Source organism: Clarias gariepinus, chromosome 17, assembly GCF_024256425.1.
Source record: "Clarias gariepinus isolate MV-2021 ecotype Netherlands chromosome 17, CGAR_prim_01v2, whole genome shotgun sequence".
Classification (NCBI taxonomy): domain Eukaryota; kingdom Metazoa; phylum Chordata; class Actinopteri; order Siluriformes; family Clariidae; genus Clarias; species Clarias gariepinus.
In genome coordinates, this window is record NC_071116.1 from 2371106 (window position 1) to 2392212 (window position 21107).

Below are 21107 nucleotides of genomic sequence, written 5' to 3' on the forward strand. Positions count from 1 at the left end.
TGATGCTCACTAAAAGCTTGTCGATGGAAAGTACTTTTAGAGTTCTCGGTCAACGGGCTAGGGGGATGAGTGAAGGGTGTATACTAGTGTTGGGTTCTAGAGCGCCTTAGGCTGGAAATATATTTGCTTTAAACTATGCATATGCACACACATACACACACATATACGATGGCTCTCTCACTTATCCTGCATTTGTTTAGGGCACAGCTTGTGTGCATATAAACGTAGCGGCAGTATAGTTACTGTAGCAGGAACATCAAAAATGAAGAAAAGTTTCAAGGAGAAGTTGTGCGATCAGGTCTGCAATTAGCCCCTGCCTGTATGATGAATCTTTACCACTGCATACTGACAAATACTGTATATTGTACTGTATATATCAAACAGTTACAGTAAAATATTGCCACTCTTGCTTCTTTTGCTGTGATCTTAGCATCACCCAAAAACTAAGTTCCCTGAGTGTCTCCATGTTTTTCTGTTTCATGTACAACTGTGTGATTGAATTCTCTGGAGTGCGCACTACTGGAATCCTCTGTTAACACGAGTAGTGTATAGGCGAGTACGTGAACAAATATGCTCACAATGTCGCCGACTTAAGCCCAATCCCAATTCTATTTTTTACCCCTTGCCCTACCCCTCGCCCCATCCCCTTGCCACTTCGTTTCAAGGGACAAGGGGAAGGGGTTAAAATATTTCCCCTAAGAAATGGGACACCACTACAACACTGTTATATGTCATCATACGTCTCTGTTCATTTACATGTACACATATGGCCGTAAGCAAACGTGAACGCGCCAAACGGAGGGGTAGGGCTAAGTGTAGGGGTAAGGGGTAGAATTGGGATTGGGCTTTACTGTGCATACCTTTGGTTTAGCAACAGCATTTTCCAAACTTTAGCCAAAATTTAGTTACCACAAATACCATAGCCAGTGAAGACCAATTATAATAGTGGTGGGACCAAGACCATAGCCAATTGAGACCAAGCATGATCGGGGTAAGATAAGACTACCGCCAGTGGAGACCAACTATGACAAGGGGTAGGACCAAGACCCTAACCAAGGAGACCAAGTATGATCGGGGTAAGATACAGTAAGACTACCGCCAATGGAGACCAAGTATGACAGAAGGTGAGACTAAGACCATAGCCAATGGAGACAAAGTAGGACAGAGGGTTAGATCAAGACCATAGCCAATGGAGACAAAGTAGGACAAAGGGTGAGACCAAGACCATAGCCAGTGGAGACCAAGTATAATGGGGTAGGACCAAGACCCTAAGCAATGGAGACCAAGTATGGTGAGGTGAAACCAAGTCCATAGCCAATGGAGACAAGACTACCGCTAATGGAGACCAAGTATGACAGGGGGTGAGACCAAGACCATAGCCAGTGGGGCCAAAGTATAACAGAGGGTGAGGCGAAAAAGTTATGTTCACTTGAACTGAAAATAGCTAATTTAATTTAGTATTAGCATTTTGTACAAATGAGGACACAGGACCTGTTAAGCATAACCCTAATCTTCTAGCAAGCGATGCAGTGTAATACTATTTTATATACAGTAAATGCATCAGAGTGTTAAGTAGAATGTCTGATGTAAACTGTCAATAACTAATTGATTCAGTTTGCTGACTGTTTCAAAGATCCTTTTTTTTCCTTCTCTTGAGTATATCAGCACATTTAATTTCATTTAAGCACGCAGCAGATAAATTAAATGTCAGTTTGTTTTGACTCGTTTATATTTTCAAAGACGCACAGAGTCGCCGAGACACCGGGGAAAGACTATGCCTATGAACAAGTCGAGACTTGTGTTCTTAAGACCAATATCGGTCTTGAGTACCAAAACATTAATGTTTAAAGCAGACTTTCATTTAAAATAAAATTAAGAGGACTAGCTGTTGCTGATCTTGCACATATTGTATATTAACATGAACGTTTCTGACACAGTCATGCAAGAAGTGAATAACTACCCACAGTTTTATGTTACTGTTACATTTGATATTTCTTTCTTTGTTTATGTTTGGAGAAGATAAAGAGTTGAAAATTCCAAAGACATTTTGAAGAGACAGAGAGCTAGTAATCTTAAATCCCCCCTACTTTTAACCATCTAGTTCAGTGTAAATGAAAAGGGGTAAAACATGAACAGAGTGATGATCTGGCCGATGTGGACCTTCTGAAAGATCTGAAAGTCTTCATGCTGTTTGAAAATCTGTGGAGGTCAACCCTCTCATTCTATTCACTGAGTAAGTTCTTGCTATTTTCCAGACAGGTGGTTGAGACGTTGGACTAGTGATCAGAAGGGCACGTATTCAAATCCCACCACGCGGCCAGTAAAGTGCTATCCACCCCACTCCATCTGCGTGAGCTCACAAATGCTCATGATTGGCTTGCGCTGCTATGATTGACATGGCAACGCAAGTACCCCACCCTTCCCACGAGCACCGACAATGAATCAGGGCGTGGCACTATCAAGCGCGATAAAAAGTAAAGCTTCACACATGTATGTACAGTGAACATGGAGACGCGTCGCACAAACGGTGACAGACCGAAAGCGTCGAGTTCTGCAGCAGCATATTTGTGTTTCCTCAGGAAGCTGATATAATTACCGCATAAGCAAAACGCTCTCCAGCGAGTTGCAGCGCTACCCGAGCCTCGCGACGGAGAGCCGGAGGGAGCACGCGGCGAGCGAGCTGATGACTGATACGTGCAAGCCTGTGGTGGGGATACGTGTGCGAGCGCACCAACACGTTTAATATGAACACATTAGGGAGGGAAAGCGGGAAGGGAAGGCGGGAACTGAGGAGAACGAGCAGACAAACAGATAAATAAATGATCAGATAAATAAATAAGCACCCAGGGGTGATGGAGAAGGAGGAGGAAGCAGCAGAAAGAGGTTCCGAGCTGATGGAATCCTGTGTTAGGAAAAAAAACACACACACACACACACACACACACAAAGCAGCATTGAGATGACACTGATGAAGAACATGCCGGTAATGGCACTCCTATATGTTTTAAATGGCTCCGTTAATGGAGCTTTTATATGGTCATCTAAATGGCTCTGATTTCAGCTTTGCTCTGATTCTTAATTTAAAAACAATGTTTGTGTGTGTGTGTGTGTGTATGTGTGTGTGTGTGTGTGCAAGCTCTGCTTTTGTGCTATTGATCCCCACCTACTCTCAGAGTAATGGAAACTAATGCATCATGGGGGAAAGAGTTTTTCTACAGGATCAGTGATTTCCACTGTTTTTTGAGCTCCTTGTTGATGTGTGTTTGTGCTATTATGTGTGTGTGAGTGTGTGTTTGTGTGTCTTTGATTTCTTTCTGTCTCATTGAAAGACGGGGGTCATCTTCACACTAATATCAATGAATTTAATTAGGGATTTTTCACACTGCCGAGCCGCACCGAGCTGTGTGTCGGTAGTACCCTTGGCTAACGCGGGGAAGGAAACATTTCCTCATTAGTTGCGCGGCCGGAAAAAAAAAGCCCGTGTCTCTCCAAGTGTGATATTACAAATTTGGTGATCAATTAGCCTAGTTAGGAGCCGGGAAGTTCGAATCACATCGTAATTAGCGTGTTGTGACCTGATGCCCCGCTCTTCTCTATCGCTCCGCAGCTGCCGCACCGCAGAGTGACGTTCTCCACGGCCAATCCGGTGCAGGACGCTCAGGACTCGTCCCAGCAGAGCTACTACGACAGTGGCCTGGAGGAGTCGGAGACACCCAGCAGCAAGAGTTCGTCAGGGCCTCGCCTCGGCCCGCTGGCACTGCCTGAGGAACACTACGAGAGAACCACGCCTGACGGCAGCATCGGGGAAATGGAGCACCCTGAAAATGGTGAGAGAGATAAAGAGATAGAGAGAGAGACAAATAGATGTACACATACTTTGTTGAGCTGGAAGAGAGATTTCTTTAGATAGCTGCAGCTGTGCTAATGTGATGTGATTTCTTCGCCAGCTGCTGAAGAAACTGTCTCATTTCACCTTCCCTACGCATCTGCAGCTTTTTTACTGTTTAAATGTTAAATTATTGAATAGATAGATAGATAGATAGATAGATAGATAGATAGATAGATAGATAGAGAGGGGAGGGTGGTCAGATCAATAGACAAAGTAGAGAGTATTATAAATATATTGATTGATCAATATAATCGAGAGACAGACAGACGGAAAGACAGAAAAACAAACCGCTAAAGATATAGATACACCCACATTATGATAGATGGACACAGAAAGACAGAATTAAACTGAGAGAGATACAGACAGACAGACAACATGACCAACAGACAGAGTGATAGATATATCGATTGATTGATAGGTTGCTAGACAGACAGACAGGTAATCAGACACACACAAACATAGCTAGACAGGCTGACAGGCAAAGACACAAGTAAACAGAAACACAAACAGACAGACAGACAGACAGACACATGGGAGAAGAGTGTCTGCAGATATGAATGATGAAGACTCATGGCTGGTACGTGAGCTTCTTCTTCTCTCCGCAACATCGACTTGATTTTTATTTTGTCTTATTTTTTTTAAGCCTGTTGTTCTGCTTGAGCTTCCCATCTAATAAAGGTGACGAGCTTTCCCGTTCCTAACACACATTCCCGTATGAACATGGTGTCAGCATCTCTGCAGCAGCATCTCCTCGTGAGTGTGTGTGTGTGTGTGTGCCAGGTGTTAGCCGCAGTCTGTGCGCTCTCCATCAGTAGGCGCTCCGTCACCACTCCAAATCCGTCTTAATGGCTCCCTCACAGCACCACGCTAATTAAAACCCTGGACTAATGGAGCTTTTGGACTGCAGATAACGCTGCAGTGTGCGCGTCCAATCATCAGCCTGCTGCCCACACAAACACTTGTTTTGTGTTTCCGCAAGGCCGAGCGCCTGCTCAACAAAGCGTGCTTCTCCCATCCCCCCCCACCCCCCGACTTTTATTTATGTCATACATACATGCTAATGAGCGCCCGCTAATGCTACTACACTGCAGAGTTTCTGCACGAAGCGTCCCCCCCCCACCCCACCATACACAACCCTCCCCACCCCGCGCTTAGCGCCTTCAACAAAGTGCGATTTTACAGCCCGTCTCCTCAGAAGAATCGCCCTGACAGCTGGTTCTACGCCAAATCTATTCTTCAGATCCACTTCCGTACAGTTTCATCTGCGCTACCGCCACCGCGCCTTCTAATACCATTAATGTTTCCTCCGCTTTACCGTTTCCCTCCATTAGCATGGTCGAGCTGAAACGTTTTTCCTCGGATGAATTAGCGAGCGCCGTTTTTAGCATCCCGACTCCAAAAGCGCGGCCCGTTCCCAACGCGTCATGTTTTATTTAACATGCTCTCGTGGAACGTGGCGTCCCGCTGCCACCGCCAAGTGCATGTGGAAACAGACACACACGCACACACACACACACACAAAAAATATATTTCATGTTTTGTAATTCACAGTGCTATTTTTTGGCACCTGTGATGTATTATGCATGTTTTTTTTTTCTTTTTCATAAAGCATTAAACAGCTCGGAAACAGAAAATGTTAAACTTTATGATTTTCCTCAGTGAAATTTTTTCCAGTTTTTAGACTTGTTTGGCTTCGGTGATGACACCGATTTTGACACGGATGCTGCTTCTTATAAAAGTAAAAAATAAAATAAATGAAATTTAGGATGGAATTGGCTTAGAAATTGCATTTTGCGATGGAATTTTTGAATATAAAAGCGTTTAAATTTCCTCCATTTTCCAGATTTTAAACTGCGAGGACGTCATGCATGTTACAGATAAACTTGTTTTTTTGGAAAGTGCGTAACTTGTGTAATTATTTCTAGTTATAAAACAAAACAATGTGTTTCTATACATGCTATATCAGTATAAAGTGAGGTCTGGGGTTATGGCAATAAACACAACATGATGGCTGTCTTGTCACCACCTTTGAGACGGTGGTGCTTTATTTTGTATCTCATGACTGGGGAAAGAGCAGCGGTCACAACAGCCTCTTTGACTTTAACCTCAGACTGAGCGGCGCTAAGCTTATGGCCGCCTGCTGTGCACATACGCCGGCTAGATCAGGTAAAGAACATTTCCAGAGGTAGACCTAATTAAAGCGCGGCTCTCACCTCAGGGAGACGGAGGAAGCCTTCGCCGACATCACGGAAATATGCAACACTGAGAACCCTTCGAGTCACCTGTAGAGCGCTCTCCTCCGCCTGTGTATTTGTCGGAGGTGGAACACGAGTGGCAGCGTGACAGGCGGAGCTGGCGGAGCCTTTATTGTCGGTGATTGACGTGTGCAGAGCTGTGGGTGTGACGGGAGGGGCTGAGGCGCCCCGTGGGGCTGTGTTAAAGGAAGGATGAAAGTAATATGTGACGCCTCAAAGGTCTCAGGGTGCAAACTGATTCGTGATGCACTCTGACCTTACGTGACCGTTATTTTCTCCAGACACACTCACCTTTGACATAAAGTTTTTTTTTCTCTCTTGCTTTCAGTTATGTGATTTTTTTTTCTTTTTTGCTGTGGAACATTTGGTGTGTTGTGAGCAGAGCTGAAATGATATTATTTATTATCAGACCCACCAGTTAAAGCTCTAGTGTGCTGCTCTGTCCTGTAGTTTCATGGACATGGAACCTCATTTCAGCTGACAAATAGAGTCGATAATGTATTTAAAATATAATAATGTATGCCAAGCTAGTTAGCTATTTAAATTTGTGTCCATGTACAGCGGTACTTCGAATAATAGTTGTTAGTTGTTAAGGTGAAATTTGGTGTTGTGAAATGAATTCTCCCATAGAAAATATTGTAATGTAAATGCAGATAATCCGTTCCAGCCACACAGAAATATGACCAATATTACCAATTCTCAACACTATAATCATATTTTTGGCATACAAAAACAATCAAAACATGTAGAAAAGACATGTTAGTGACAAAAAATATTAAATAAATTGACATTAAACCTCACTTAACCTTAATTTATGATGTTTTAAAAACCAAACTGAAAGTGTCTTCCTTTTCTTCTTGCTACCGTCCTTGCTAAGATGGGATCCACGGTGCTACGTGGGGTTGCCAGATCCAATAAAAAATCCATCCCAATGTAACCATAAAACCAGCCCAAAGGCAATGATAACTATTCCAATTTTTTCTTTTGTCCAATCACACTTGATAACTGCAGGACTTAATAAACATTTACTATTGCTTTAATGCACTTTATATTCATTTTATTTGGATGGTTTTAGCTTCATGCTTTCTTTGTAGGACAGTATGTGCAGAGGATAGTATGTAATTATATACTGATGAGTAAGTATGATGAATTCATCATAAATAATAAATATCTACATATAAACAACAAATATAAAACAAGAACATGTTGTTCCTGATATTCTGATCCTTAACAAAGACCATTACACATACCTATAGGTATTCTATCTGTAAGGGTCTTTGTAAAGAATCAGAAAATATCTAGGACAACATGTTACATTTGAATCACTACGAATCAATTTCAATAAACTTTCTCCGTCTCCCTTACTTTGCAATATTTTTTACCATATTTACCCCATTCACCTTCCATTACTGTACATCCGCAGCCTAAACCATCAACTCAACATTCACTCAACACACACGCCCTTCCAATCATGTTTCTTCCTGACTACTTGATGCTGCAGTGCACCAGGTATTCCGTACTGGGATTAATCCACATTAGGTCTTTATTATTCGCAATGACAAACGTTTTTCACGCTGCTGCATTATGTTATAAAACCAGCTTTGAACACAACCCACGGCTCAGTAATTTTTTCCGCGAAACGATTTTCAAAATAGCCCAATTGTGCGGAAAAACTGCGACCCTACCAACACTGGTGCTATGTCTTCACTAAAACTTGCACAAAATGCAAAAAAATACACAAAATATGTAAACCCGCTTTGCCTGGATTTTGGCTGGCGCAACCACGTTTTGAACAACTCCCACACATAGCTGTTAGTCTTCTTCCAATTGTGGGCTCAGTGATTCAGAAGGTTCAGGGTTTAAACCCCAGCGCTGCTAAGCTGCCACTTTTGGGTCCTTGAGCAACTCTCTCTGCTCTAGTCATAGCCTGTGGATAATTTGGAAATGCCAGTCACATCAGAGGAAACTGGATTGCCCTGAGGAAACACACTAGTGCAGGGAGCAAAGATGCAAGCTACACACACATACACACACAGACAAACCCCCAACCCTGGAGGTGTAAGGCGACAGCACTAACCATTAAGTCACCACATGCTCTACTAAAGCCTTTGTCTGCTACTTGTCCACAAAGCAGCAAAGAGATATTATGGCTTTGCTTTTTTTGTCTTACTTGGTTATATCATTGCTTCCATAAACCTGCATGGTTCTGATCGCAAGAAGATAATTTCATTTTCCTTTTGCATTTCCTACCAGGAGTCATCATGCTGTCAACAAGCTAAGGTCAGCTCTGATTTCTTTATCCCCAGCCACAGATTCCAGCTTCTCCTGCTGTTCTTTGGATGTTCCCAAGGCAACTGGGAGACACTGCAGCTCTCCATCCACTCTGATGTGCCTGATACAGCTCTACTTTGAGGCAGGGAATCTTTATAGGATAGCCAAACCACATAACCCGGGTCCTGTCGATTCCCAGAGGCTGAGGATATACTGTATACTTCAGCTTGTTAAGATGCTCAACCTATCTTGGACATAACCTTATTTCTGCTGGGTTTACTTAAGCTCTGCTTCAGCTTATAGTATGTAGTGTGATTATACTAAGAGGAACACTTTTGTTTTATAAAAGTCATTATAGAGTTTCTGTCTGCCAGACAGTTATGAATTAAGAAAACAAATAACCCCAACGTGGAATCCGTTGGTCCCGAGTGCCAGAGCTGCTGGTTCGTCCACCTCGCTTAGGAATGGGATATCAATAGTAGATTAATCTGCAAGCATTGCAGGTCTGCACTGGGGCATAAGGGTAACAAGATTTGTGTACAGGTATCGAGTCTGTTGGCATGTTGTTCCACTCAAGAAATTCATTAACTGCTGAATGGACTCCATCCATCATAAAGTTCACTCACTACCCCTGACAACCCGGCTAATATACTGTATAAATGCATCCTTGGTGATGTAGGTAGATTTACTCCCACTGCATAATGGACGCATGTTAAATGTAACTCTATAGCAGTTTAATTTGACAGATCATTTGGTATATCAATAAACCGTCGAGTGTATCTGTTTTTTTAAGGGCGTTTTCTCACAAGGGCCCCAGGATTGTTTCTGAGAACGCTTAGCCCCAAAGTCTGGTTCTTTTTTTTTTTTTTTTTTAGAAAAGGTGGTCCCAGGCACGGTACTGCATACTCGGGGCATGGACAGAATCAGATATGGAAGCCAAACATACCTGAACATGGAAATCATCAGTGCCGCCTATCTTCTTAAAAATCTCCAATTTTATTCTCTGATGCAAGAGCGTTGTTCCTGACTTTTTTTCCCAAAATATCAGTAATAAATTGCATAGCGCAAAGGTTTGCGTTCGCATTCTCTACCAACTCGGTGCATACTGCCACCTGCTGTATTGGAGGGTGAAAATAATCAAGCATACCCAAGTACGGAGAAAAATAGTAATGTAAATGCTGGCCAGTGGTGAGTGGTGAGTGGGGAGCAATCATTCCCGGACATGGTTCAAATTAGTCATGCCTAGTGTGAAAGTGCCCTAAATCTGCAACAATCATCCACCAACTTCAGTCAGATAGAGATCTGATGTCCAGATGGTGCCGAGGAAATCTGCCGCTTGGAATAAAGAATAATGTTTTGAAATTTAACTCAGCTAGAAAGTAGCTCTCTGTGGCAAGAAGTGGTTAATCCTGCTGTCAGCAATTATACACTCACATATCGGCTTGAAACAACAAATCAATGACATTTGATCAATGGAAATTAAAGAAAGTAATAGTAACGAGCTATTTATTGAATCATCGGGCAGTGTACTGTAGCTAGAAAAAAAAAGAAAAGAACCCTTTGAAGTGTTATTCGGGGGAAAGTGGTTCATGACAGACGTCTGCTAATTACAGGAGCGGTTTACTTAGCAAGTAAATTAGCAGCAAAAAAAATAGTTTAGGTCATACTGTAGTTTTCAACTGAGTTGGACTCTGAAAGCAATTAGAAACGTTTCCAACACTAAGATTCTGACACTCATTTGGCAGGATGGTAGTTACAAGTGCAGAAAAAGTACAATCCAAGCGGAGAGCTGAGCAGTTGAAGGTTAACGACCTTGTTCAACAGACCAACGCTGATATTATGGGATTTCAATTCACAGCATTCTGCTCACTTGCACAGAATCATAAGCAACAAACCTCTGCTGGCGTACTGTAAAAAAAAAATTAAAAAATAAAACAAAAGAAAAGGCCAAAATTTCCTCTTTGACTTTGTAATACTTGCAAAATGATTTAATGTAACACGTTCTCAGGAGTCCCGCCAAATTCCACGGTGACCATCATTTCCAGAAAAGATCAGTTTTTAAAAAAAAAGAAACACGAATATTATGTTTTAAGTTTGCTTTATAATTCTAAGACATAATCCCACATGTAGCACATAAAATGCTCACAGAGCCTTCAAAGTGGGATATCTGTGAAGAAAGCCCTCTGATCTCGAGCCAGCAGCGGAAGGAGTTCAACTTCTGATACACTTGTGATCTCCGCATAGAAGCTCCTCAGCGAGAATAACGCAAAACCTTGGCTAACCTTGGTGCGCTCGGTCACTCTGTGTCCTTGTCGTACGTCACGGTGGCTCGTGTTGTTCGGGGGCGACGTGGTGGCCCGTGCACTCGGCGCCCTCAGCCGTGAATGTCGTAGCGCGCGGCCTCGGCGAGCGATAGTGTCAAAGCTGCACGCTCCGTGCCACTGCGGTGTTTACCCCACAGCCATGCTGAGGTTAGTGCATCCAAACAGGTGACACAATCCAGCGTGCAGAAACATCCGAGCCGCCACATCACAGATAAGCCTCACGGGCTGTTACCATAGTAGCGGTGTGATCGCCCTTTGATCCTGGATCAGATTGATGTACGATGGTGTACCGTAGCCAGCCGGGGGGACTCGGGCGGAGGGGGCGGAGGGGGTGGCATCTCATTCACACAGGAAATCTCTCCGTTTCAAAATGTTTCAGTCTCAATCTCTGTCTCTATCTGTTTAAATCTTTTCAGCATTCATACTCTCACCTCCACGCCCCCCGTTTTTTCAGATTATCCCTCTTTCTTTCAGGCACTATTTTCTATTTCTCTTGTTCTTCCTTTTCATCTCCATCTATTTATATTTCTTTCTCTGTATTTTATCTCATGTTTATTTTTTCCTTCTCTCTCTCTCTCTCTCTCTCTCTCTCTCTGTCTCATATCTGCCATATTTATCTCTCTTATCTGTCTCTCTACATCTTAACATCTCACATGTATTTCTTCCATAGCTCTCATTCTCTGTCCTCCTCTGTCACTATATTTCTCATACTTTCTGTCTTCTACGTGTCTCCCATACTCTGGCTCTTTTTCCCTCTACTGTATATGTCACGCTGCTTGTCTTTCTTACATTTCTCACATTTCTTCCCTACATCTTCCTCATTATCTCCGTCTTGCTCTCTCACACGTTTTTTCCCCTCCTTCTCTTTCCCACGTCTCACGCTGTCTTTGATTCCATATTGCCCTTTCAGACTACTCTTCTTGCTCGTTCTGTTCGTTATTAATGTTCTTCACTTTCATCCTCTCTCTCTCTCTCTCTCTCTCTCTCTCTCTCTCTCTCTTTCATTACCTCACCCCTTGTTTCCTTATTCTCTGTCTGTCAGTATAATAATCTTTTTGTTTCTTTCCATTCTTTCTCATCCACATACACTTTCATTCTGTTTCCTTTCTCTGTTTACATTATTGATCGATAACAGTCTTTCTTTTACATACATCTTTTCATTTTTTTTCTTGGTTCCTCTCCCTCTCTCTCATACACCCCGCATCTCTCTCTCTCTCTTTCTCTCTCTTTCTCTCTCACCCGTTTCCTCCAAAGCATTGTCTAAAGTATCCTCGCTGATATCCACACTACTCTATTTGATTCTCATGTAACACGATCTGTCACTATTGATTTCTGCAGGTCTCTATTAGGGCTTGTGCATTAGCCCTGCCATTTTTTTTTCCTCCTCTTCTTCTCCTCTCTGCCAGGATGTGTCTCAGTTCTCCTCTCTCCTTGGTCTTGCCCAGCTCGTGCCCCAGCGCAACGCTGCAAACACATTATTCCGTGCCAGTCTTGGCGGTGATCGTTCTTTAATCACTATTTAATGATTCGCTAATGAAATCTAACACCACGCTAAACGTCCTCGAGCTTTTCACCACGCGGATATTAAGTCTGTAAAACGGGAGGTTAAGTTTTATTTTTCTAACACCGGCGAGCCCTGAGTTAGCAAATCACATTTTAGAGAAAGATTAAAAAGATATCAGTTATGCACTCCGTCGGCTCGGGTTCCAACCACGAAACACGAGCCGCGTTCAAGCCGACAATTAGGAATGTCACAGCTCTGTTTTAATCAGCGGTTCTATCTGATTCCATTGTCGACATAACGATTCATCCAATCATCTTTCACACCACACAGTTGTTTGTGGCCGTGTGGAGTCGTGTTGGATTTGATTAAAAGCACGATAAACATCAGAAGCTGATGAGTCCTGCCGCCAGCGTCAACGTTAATTAGACGAGTTCAAAACAAGCACACACTTTTAAAAGTATTTAAAAATATATATGGAGGTTAAATAAACATCAACTTACCGAAAACTCCAAAATATCACTTTTTTTTTTTTTTTTTTACCCAGTTATGCAGAGCCTTCACCTTACCAGCCCCTGTGAATAGCTGTTGCCATGGAAATGCTAATGTATTAGAATTAATATAACATCCATCTGTGATTTCAGGCTGCACTACTGTCCGACCTGGTGTTCTAGATAAATTAATAAACACACTCCTGACCAATCAGACTTGAGAACTCGACAGCACTGTGGTGTAACGACATATTCTCCCCATGTTCTGCATGGTGGGTTTCCAAAGACATGACTCCAAAGGGGGGGAATCAGCAGGGACTGTCCAATACGATATTATCACAATATTTAGGTGGCGATTCAGATCGATTTGCGATTCTGTTCTGTGTCCCGATGTCCCGAGTCAGACGGGGAAAAAAAAGTATACACACTTCAGGACTATAGTTATATTATAATCAGAACATTATCAATATATAATGTATAGCAATAAATTTTGTATCCAAAAACCTGCATTATAGGCTAATTGGCGTTCTCTAATTGTTGGTACTGTATGAATGTATGTGTGTGCCCTGCGATGGATTGGCACCCTGTCCAGGGTGTACGCCGCCTTGTGCCCTAAGTCTATTCGTTGACGATGAGTAAGTGAGTGCACATCACCTGCAGGATTATAGAGGAACTGCAACATTTCCTTGCCTCAATGATTTTTTAAATCAGTGTGCCGATACAAATAAATGGCGATACATCACTAATACATCTCCATGCTTAGCGTTTTTAAATTGCACAGACTGTAAGATTGAGTTAATGTGCCTGTGCCCTGTGATGAGTTGGCACCCTTTTCGGAGTGTTCCCTGAACGGTGCCCAAAGTTCTCAGGAACGCGACTCTACCCGTACAATAGACGGATATTTAAACAGACCAATGTCCTCAGTAACTTGCCCATGCTGTTCTTAATTACTTACTCACTTCCACGCACCGCCCGCTCTGGGGGACAGGTCACTGACAAAGCTCCTCCAAGCAAGCCTGTCCTCTGTGCCATTCTCTGTAGCTGACCCCAGGTGCACCCCAATCTCTTAGTGTCAGCTTTCGCCAGGTGTTGTGTTGTCGACCTTGTTTCCTTCTGCCTCATGGCTTTTTTATAGCTTTATATACCAAGCATATAACTCATAAAAAAAAAATAAAAAAAACTTATCATGGCTGACTTAAAGAAAAATGTTCAAAGCTTTTATTTTCGGGCTGAAAGCTTCTCGACAAAAGTAACAAAAGCTTTTCTGCGGCACGCTCGTTCCTCGACGCAGTTTTGAAGGGTTTCAATTATCACACGTGAATGTGGCCACCAGAACAGGTTGAGCATTGTAATGGCACTTAATTGGACACGTTCGATTGGACGAGCCAGGTGTACCGAGCCGGCGTCTGTTTCCTGTCGTTTGAGTGACGGCAAGTGCACGGTGACATGCATTAAAACACTCGTTTTCGCTTTATTACCTTTCCGACGCTCTCCTTCCCTCTCTCTGTCGTTCCGTCTCTGCGCTGGAGAGGAAGAAGGAGTGAAGTATCTGTACTGATGAGTCACTTTTTTTCCTACAAGAGGCTGCTTGGCAGTAATTAGAGCTGCTAGTTGTGATTTATGAAAGTGCGACGACGCGTGTTTTTATGGAACATTACAGTTTTACAAAGACTGTCTGCTCCCATGTGTGTTCGTCTGTTGCAGTACTGTTCTCAAAAACTTTTTTTCAGAGTTTCACTCAAATAACAGCGCAAATAACACGCATGATGAGATTCGTCAGTTTTCGAACGCCATCTAGGACTGTAACACCGTGATTAAAAAAAAAAAATAACGATAATAATTAAAAAAAATAAGATTTCATTCTAGCTTCTAGAAACAAAGAGAAAAGTTAAGCACGGCTAAATAAAACATCAAATAATAAAACGCATTCATGAGCAAACACAACACAGCGATTAAATCTTATTTTGGTTCTGAGGGTAATAAGAGAATTCCTTCTGAAGCTTCTTTAAAGTTTATCTCACGTCGGATTGGAAATCTTTTCAGCTTTTTCAGCTCCGTTAAGCAGAAACCACCGGCCGTCAGCGCAGAACAGAGGTGATAGGGGAGGTTTATCTGGTGATATTTTATCAGGTCTACCTACCACTCAAGTCATGCGTGGTCGATCCCAAGTGGTGATGATGGGGTACAAAATGTAGCCGTACGTCCTGTGTTTTTGTTGTTGTTGTTGTTTTTTAATATTGGCATTTTTTCCAATACAAAATAAACGGTTGTACGTTCTCCTGTCGTGACGTCACCCGCTCTGCCAGCTCTCCACTGGGTAATCTAATGGTGGCAGATGGTATCAAGCGCACTTCTCGCTTGTTAATCATTCGTTTCAACCAATTATTACCCGAAAACTTCGCAAACCTTAACTCAAAGACCAAACAGCTTGAAGCCTTGTCTATCATAATTAGATAAATAAATTTACTCGTAGTTGAAACCATGCCATTCAACGGACATATGTGGCACTTATTATTTTTTTGATACCACAGTAGTTTGTATTGTAGAACATCGTTAGCATTGCTGCCTTACCTTATATGCAGATGATACAGATTCTAATCCCGGCCAAGGATTTGGATGGAAGAGGAAAGCGTCTACTGCGTAATTTCTCGCCGAAATAGATCTTAAACTACTTACTGTCCATCCTGTCTGTCGTTTTGTACAAGATGGCTGCTTTTCCCCTACTCCTTTACAGGGACTGTAAGGCAGCAGCTTTCGAAACGGCATCCTGGAGGCATCTTCAGGACATCCGAGATTTTATCTTTTTTTTTTTATATACATAATCAGTGTCTTGTCATTATTGAATGATAAGACAGCAGCAGGATGCTACAGCCAAGATCTTCAGTGATATCAGAAAACAACCTACGGCATAAAGATGTACCGTAAAGCTTCCATTTTCCTTTAGGAAAGGACACGTGTAGAACATATCTCTGTGAAGCTGCTTCGTGACAACGTCTAGTGTAAAAGGCTCTATACAGATCAAATTGAATTGAATTGAACTTCAAAACACACTGCTGTGCTGCGTCTCTTCACCGCATTGTGGAGATACCTGTTTGTCCGTGGCGGATTTAACTCAGAGTTTACTTTGTGTCTGTCCATGACCCTGGCCTGTGTACTCTGTGCAGCAGGGAGAGTCGAGCCCCAGATGGACGTGTTTACACGTGCACTGTCTGTCCGCAACACGACTTCTCTTTGAAGCCAGCAAAGGCGCCTCTCCACATATGGACAGCACAGAAAGGGACGGAGATAAAATGGACTTTACACAGCATTTGCATAAATCTCAAACGAGGAGGTTCGGGCCAGGCGGCCCTGTCATTTTACCCTTTCTTTGACGTTTCAACGAGGCCCTAAACAGCGTAACAGCTCCTTCCAACATTTCATCATCTCTCATTTATAATTTCTGTATGCTCCATCATGTTCCCCTTATATGTTTAATCTTCATTTCTCCCTTATCTCGGTAGTATTTCTGCGGGAGTGTTAGAGTGGAAAAAAAGAGAGCGAGACAGACTGAGGAACAGAGTGCGAGTCTGAGGGGGCTTGTTTGTCTTGAGGCTGCCAGCTTGGGTGTATGCCCGGGTGCCAGCGTGGCGTGGCGACGCGGGACACGGCTCTGCTCACACAGATGGCGCCGGGCCTCATCAGAGCCCCTGCCTGTTAGTAGAATTGATTGTGCCGGCCCGAGCCAGCCTCTCCCGAGCTCCTGTCACCTCGGGCAATAGCCCACAAGAAACTGGCTTTTTCTGTTCCACGCCCCAGCGTGGGGCATTTGGGCTTCGAGGGATTTTCGGTCAAACACCGGTGGTGGAGCCTTGAGACAGGTTTCCACCACTAATCTGGATATGTTGTTTAGAGCTTTATTGTGTCAAGGTTTATTTTTTTTTGCGCTGCTTTGTTTGTAATTTTCCTAAATGCAGAGTTAGCTGGATGGCAGCAGAATTATAATTTCTGCCCTGGCACTCATTCCAACATCAAGCAAGTCTCTGCCTTTCATTTAATTTTTGGGACGCATATTAATGTGAACATGGAACAAGAGGAGAGCTCTAGCTTTTATTCACCCCCTTCTCTGCGCCCGTGTCATTATTTTTAACAAAGAGCAAAATTATACACCCCGTCCTTACTGACACGCTGACAAAAATCACATCCTTGCCCGTCTTCTCTGTTGGGACAGCGAATACTTACATTCCCTCTCCTGGCCCTTTGCAGATAAAAATCCAATGATTATTCGCTTTACAGCGTGTTAGCGTCAGCAGCGGCAGCACTACGCCGACAATACGATGACACTGATTACATCCTCATCACGGCAGATAGCAGGAGCACACCCTTGGAGTGCTTTCATGCTCCCCGTCTTCAGTGTCCTCCAAATAACATCCCATTTTTTTCCAGAAGTTACGTCAGACGGTCGGAGAACACTCACTTGGCATTTTAGAGAAAGTTAGAGTAGTCATGTAGGAAGCATCTTAATACAGGACTAACTCACACGGCTTCATTTTACCTATTTCTGTTGGTTCTTGAGCTAATTCCATGTCTCCAAACATACACTATTCATGGGCAGTCAGTGGGTAACACTGCTGCCCAGCAACGCTAGGTTTAGGGGTTCGGATTGAGCCTTCATTCCATGTTTGCTTGGGAGAGTTCACGTGTTCTCTCTGTGCTGGTGGGACTCTTTGGGTACTTTGGTTTTGTCCTACCTTTGGAAGACTTGCGGTGTAGATTATTTAACATTGCCAAATTCCCCCTAGTGTATGGCTCCATCCTGGGCTGCCCTGAGCCCCAAGTTCCCTGGAATAGGATTCAGGCCCACGTGACCCTTTACAGGTCTTACCCCACTACTCAAATCCTGCCAGTCAGATGAGTGTATTGCCAGGCACTGTACCTTTACAAACCACCAGCTATGAGATGTTGTAAGGCAGCTAAGCTTGTTTTGCATAAAGTAACAGGCACATTTGATTGAAAGCCAGCTCAAACAAGAAGATTATGCTCTTTGGATTCTCATGAATGGGTCTGGAATCATCTGGTTCCAAACGTATAATCGTCCAACAGCAAGACGAGACCTTGCAAATCTGAGATACTTGGCAAGGAGTCGAAACTTTTCATGTGAGTTGATCATTTGCATGAGCTGTACCGAATCATTAATAGAGTGGTCACAGATTCTAAAATCAGAATCCCTATCAATCAGGGCGTCGTTAGTTAAGCACGGACATCTCCAAGCAATAGATGAAGAGAATCTCATCTCATCGCAGCGGTCCGGTGTGTGAGCGCTAGCTCATAAAGTAACACATGTACATTTTCCTGTGATTATCTACATCCAGGAGGTATTAAACGGCCCTCCATTGTGCACGGCATCAGCTTTCCAATATATTGCGCTCTTAATATGGCTCGAGTTACTTTTCTGCATATTCTCTCCGGTATGAAGTAGCAGAGCTGCTGTTCCCAGATTAATGTGAGTATTATATAGCATTCTTTAGGCTACCTAGGGAAAACCTTGGCTGACGCTGTGTGTTTGTTGGAGCTGGCGTTTTATAGAGTGAGTGAGCGAGTGAGTGAGAGACTGGAGAGAGAGAGTGCAACTTCATAATGAGGCTAGGAGAATAATGCCTCCATCAGGTGTAGCCCTAAGCTGTGGATCGCTGCATCAGGAGACGTGAGAGGACGAGTTAATTAGACGATCCTAGGAATCATAAAGTCAATTCGGTGTTTATTGTCCACGTCTGAAACACTAAGCCTGCAGACAAAACATCAGGCTGGACACACAGGAGTATATAAGAAGTAAGTACGCTCAAGAGTAGTGCAGTGCTAATGCTGCCGGATAGAAAATGAGGACCTACAATTGACTATTTGGTCAACGTAACACGTTTTGGGAAAGTTGAACTGGTTAAGGAACACATAATAAAAAGTACAAATGGGTGCATAATTTTTTCATTAAGACAATTAAATGCTTTAATGTACGCCAATTACAGACTGTTAAAAGCAGTAATGTTAAAAGCATTAATACTGAGTATATAGAAAACAAATTAATATAAAAATACAATTAATTTCCTAGCAGAGGGATTTGTGCAGCAGGCATCGGGATGTAGCGGTAGTCACTAGCTCGCTAACTAGCTAACCACATGACAAATTACTTCATTAGCGTTGTACATCGAGAACAACATGTGTTGCATCACCTTGCCGCATCTACAGTGTTCTCTGCCACTGACTTTATTAAGCACAAACATTTAGCCTTAACCCCACTTAGCCTTTAAGTGCGGACGGGCAGTTTTCAGGTACCCGCTGGCTCACAGCCCGATATCTTTCCGCCCCAGTTGGGTCTCCTGTGTGATGCTCGGATATGGAGACACCCTGGAGGTTTTTCCTCCGTCGCTGCAGAGGAACAAAGGCAGACAGCGAGTCAAGCGCTCTGTAAGTACTGCGGTGCCCTGCAATGATGGCTGCCACTTGAGAGATCGAGGCTCCGCAGAACCGACATGCACATGCACTTGCCTTATTTTTCCACCGGGCTCAGAGGAACGCCACAGTCTAACTCTCTCTCTCACTCTCTCTCTGTCTCTCTCTCTCTCCTTCTCTGTGCCCACATCTCAAGCTGCAGCTCAAGCTGATACACACATCCATATTTTAAAGCAGCGCTATGAGGTATGAATGTCCGCGCTTTGCCTGGTTGCCCCTACCTTGTTCATTAATATACATGGATGATATAGCCATCCAGCAGCGTGCCAGCCACTTAATTGTTCCCCTACAGTCCAATAGCAAGCTGATCGCGTGCCAAAGCAGGGTGGACCTGCCAGCCATCTCCATAATAAAGGCCAACAGAGTGCCACCTCCCTTTAGCCAAGAGCCAGCGTTCCACAGCCAAGAGGAAAACGATCGCTAGTCTTAGCATCGTGGGCCCTGGCAGCACCACGCAGCTAATCAGCTCGCATCGCTAGCCCTGCTTCCCTTTTCCTGCTGCTACACCGCCACGCCCTTTCTTCATAGAACTGACCTCAATCAGTCCCTGTCCCAAATCCCAGTTCGTAGTACTGCCTTACGAAATGTGTTTATTTGTTGTCTGAGGCTCGTCTCCCAGAGAAAACTGGAGCTCACGTATGTTTGGTTGCACAACAAGGCCTCAGCATTTGGGCCGTTCTATAATTTGCGCGCCGTTGAGGAATCACCTGTCTGCTTTAAATGCCAGCCGCGTATCTCAGCTCAAGACAAAGCAGGTCGACGAACCCGTTTCTGCTCGAATTGAAAGAATCCCCTCCTTTTTTTTTTTTTCCATGAGACTTTTCTCGCTCTGTTTTCAATGGCAGAGAACATGACGTACTCAGGTGTCAGCTTGTTACACTCTGCTCCTGAATATGAATATAACAACCCCAGCATGGCACAAAAAAGACGAGGAAAAAAAACACACACACAGCTTGTGTCATTCTTCTCCTGGAAGATGGTTTTCTCGTGTCATTATCTTGCTACAGACAGCATTGTCTTTAGCGCTAGCAGCAGGGAGCCCAGGGTTTTAGACGAGCGAGTAAAGCAGGCGTTTAGTTTCATTTCGGGAATAAAAAAAAAAAAAAAACCACACACGGTGCTTTGCACAACGGATTAAAAGCGTGAATGACCGCGGATCAAGACAGATGTCTTCCCGTTCGAGGCTCCAACTGGGCTGTAACTTCCAGTTGATTAGAGCACGGTGGAGCACTCGCTCTCAGCAGGTGGAGAGACAGAGAGAGAGAGAGGAATGGAATCAAACAGAGAGGCTCTCCTGTGCCCCTGAGCAGAAGATCAGATGGAGAACAAACCTGTCACAAACACACGAGTCTGACGCAAGCCTGCTGCAAAACCTGCTGCACGCAACGTGTGTGTGCGTGCGTGCATGTGTGTGTGTACGCATGTGTGCCTCCATGTGTGTATGTCTAGTGTGGCTCAGGCGCTCTACCTTTGTCTGTCATTTTTATTTTCTCCCTCATCTTCCTCTCCTTCTCCTTCCTCTTCCTCCATATTCACCATTCCGTTCCTCTCTGTGCTTTTACTTTTTCCATTTCCTGTCCTTTATTTTCTTTCCTTCGCTCGTCTACTCACCACTCCAATCTTTTCATCATTCCTCCCTTACTTTGTCACTCCTCTTCTTCATTTATTCCTCCCTCTGTCTCTCTGTCACCTCTTATTCTTCTCACTTCTCACTTCTCTCTCCCCGTCGCTGCCCTGCTCATCCTGTCACTCTTTTCTTTTCCTTCTCCTTATTCTTCTCTATGTCCGCCTATCACTTTCCCTCCTTCTTACTGTCTTACCCTTCTGATTCTTTATTCATTCCTTCTTATTTTTCTCTATCCATTCATCTCTTGCTCTCTCTCTCTCGCGCGCTCT

General features: G+C 43.6%; 1 protein-coding gene across 1 annotated transcript in view; it reads left to right on the forward strand.

The window, feature by feature from the left end:
- The window catches only part of pcdh1a (protocadherin 1a), an 82628-nt gene that overhangs the window by 53450 nt on the left and 8071 nt on the right, over positions 1–21107 (forward strand). The window contains exon 4 of the mRNA XM_053476271.1: positions 3608–3827. Within this exon, the coding sequence (XP_053332246.1) occupies positions 3608–3827 (220 nt within the window). The remainder of the gene's footprint in view (positions 1–3607; positions 3828–21107) is intronic.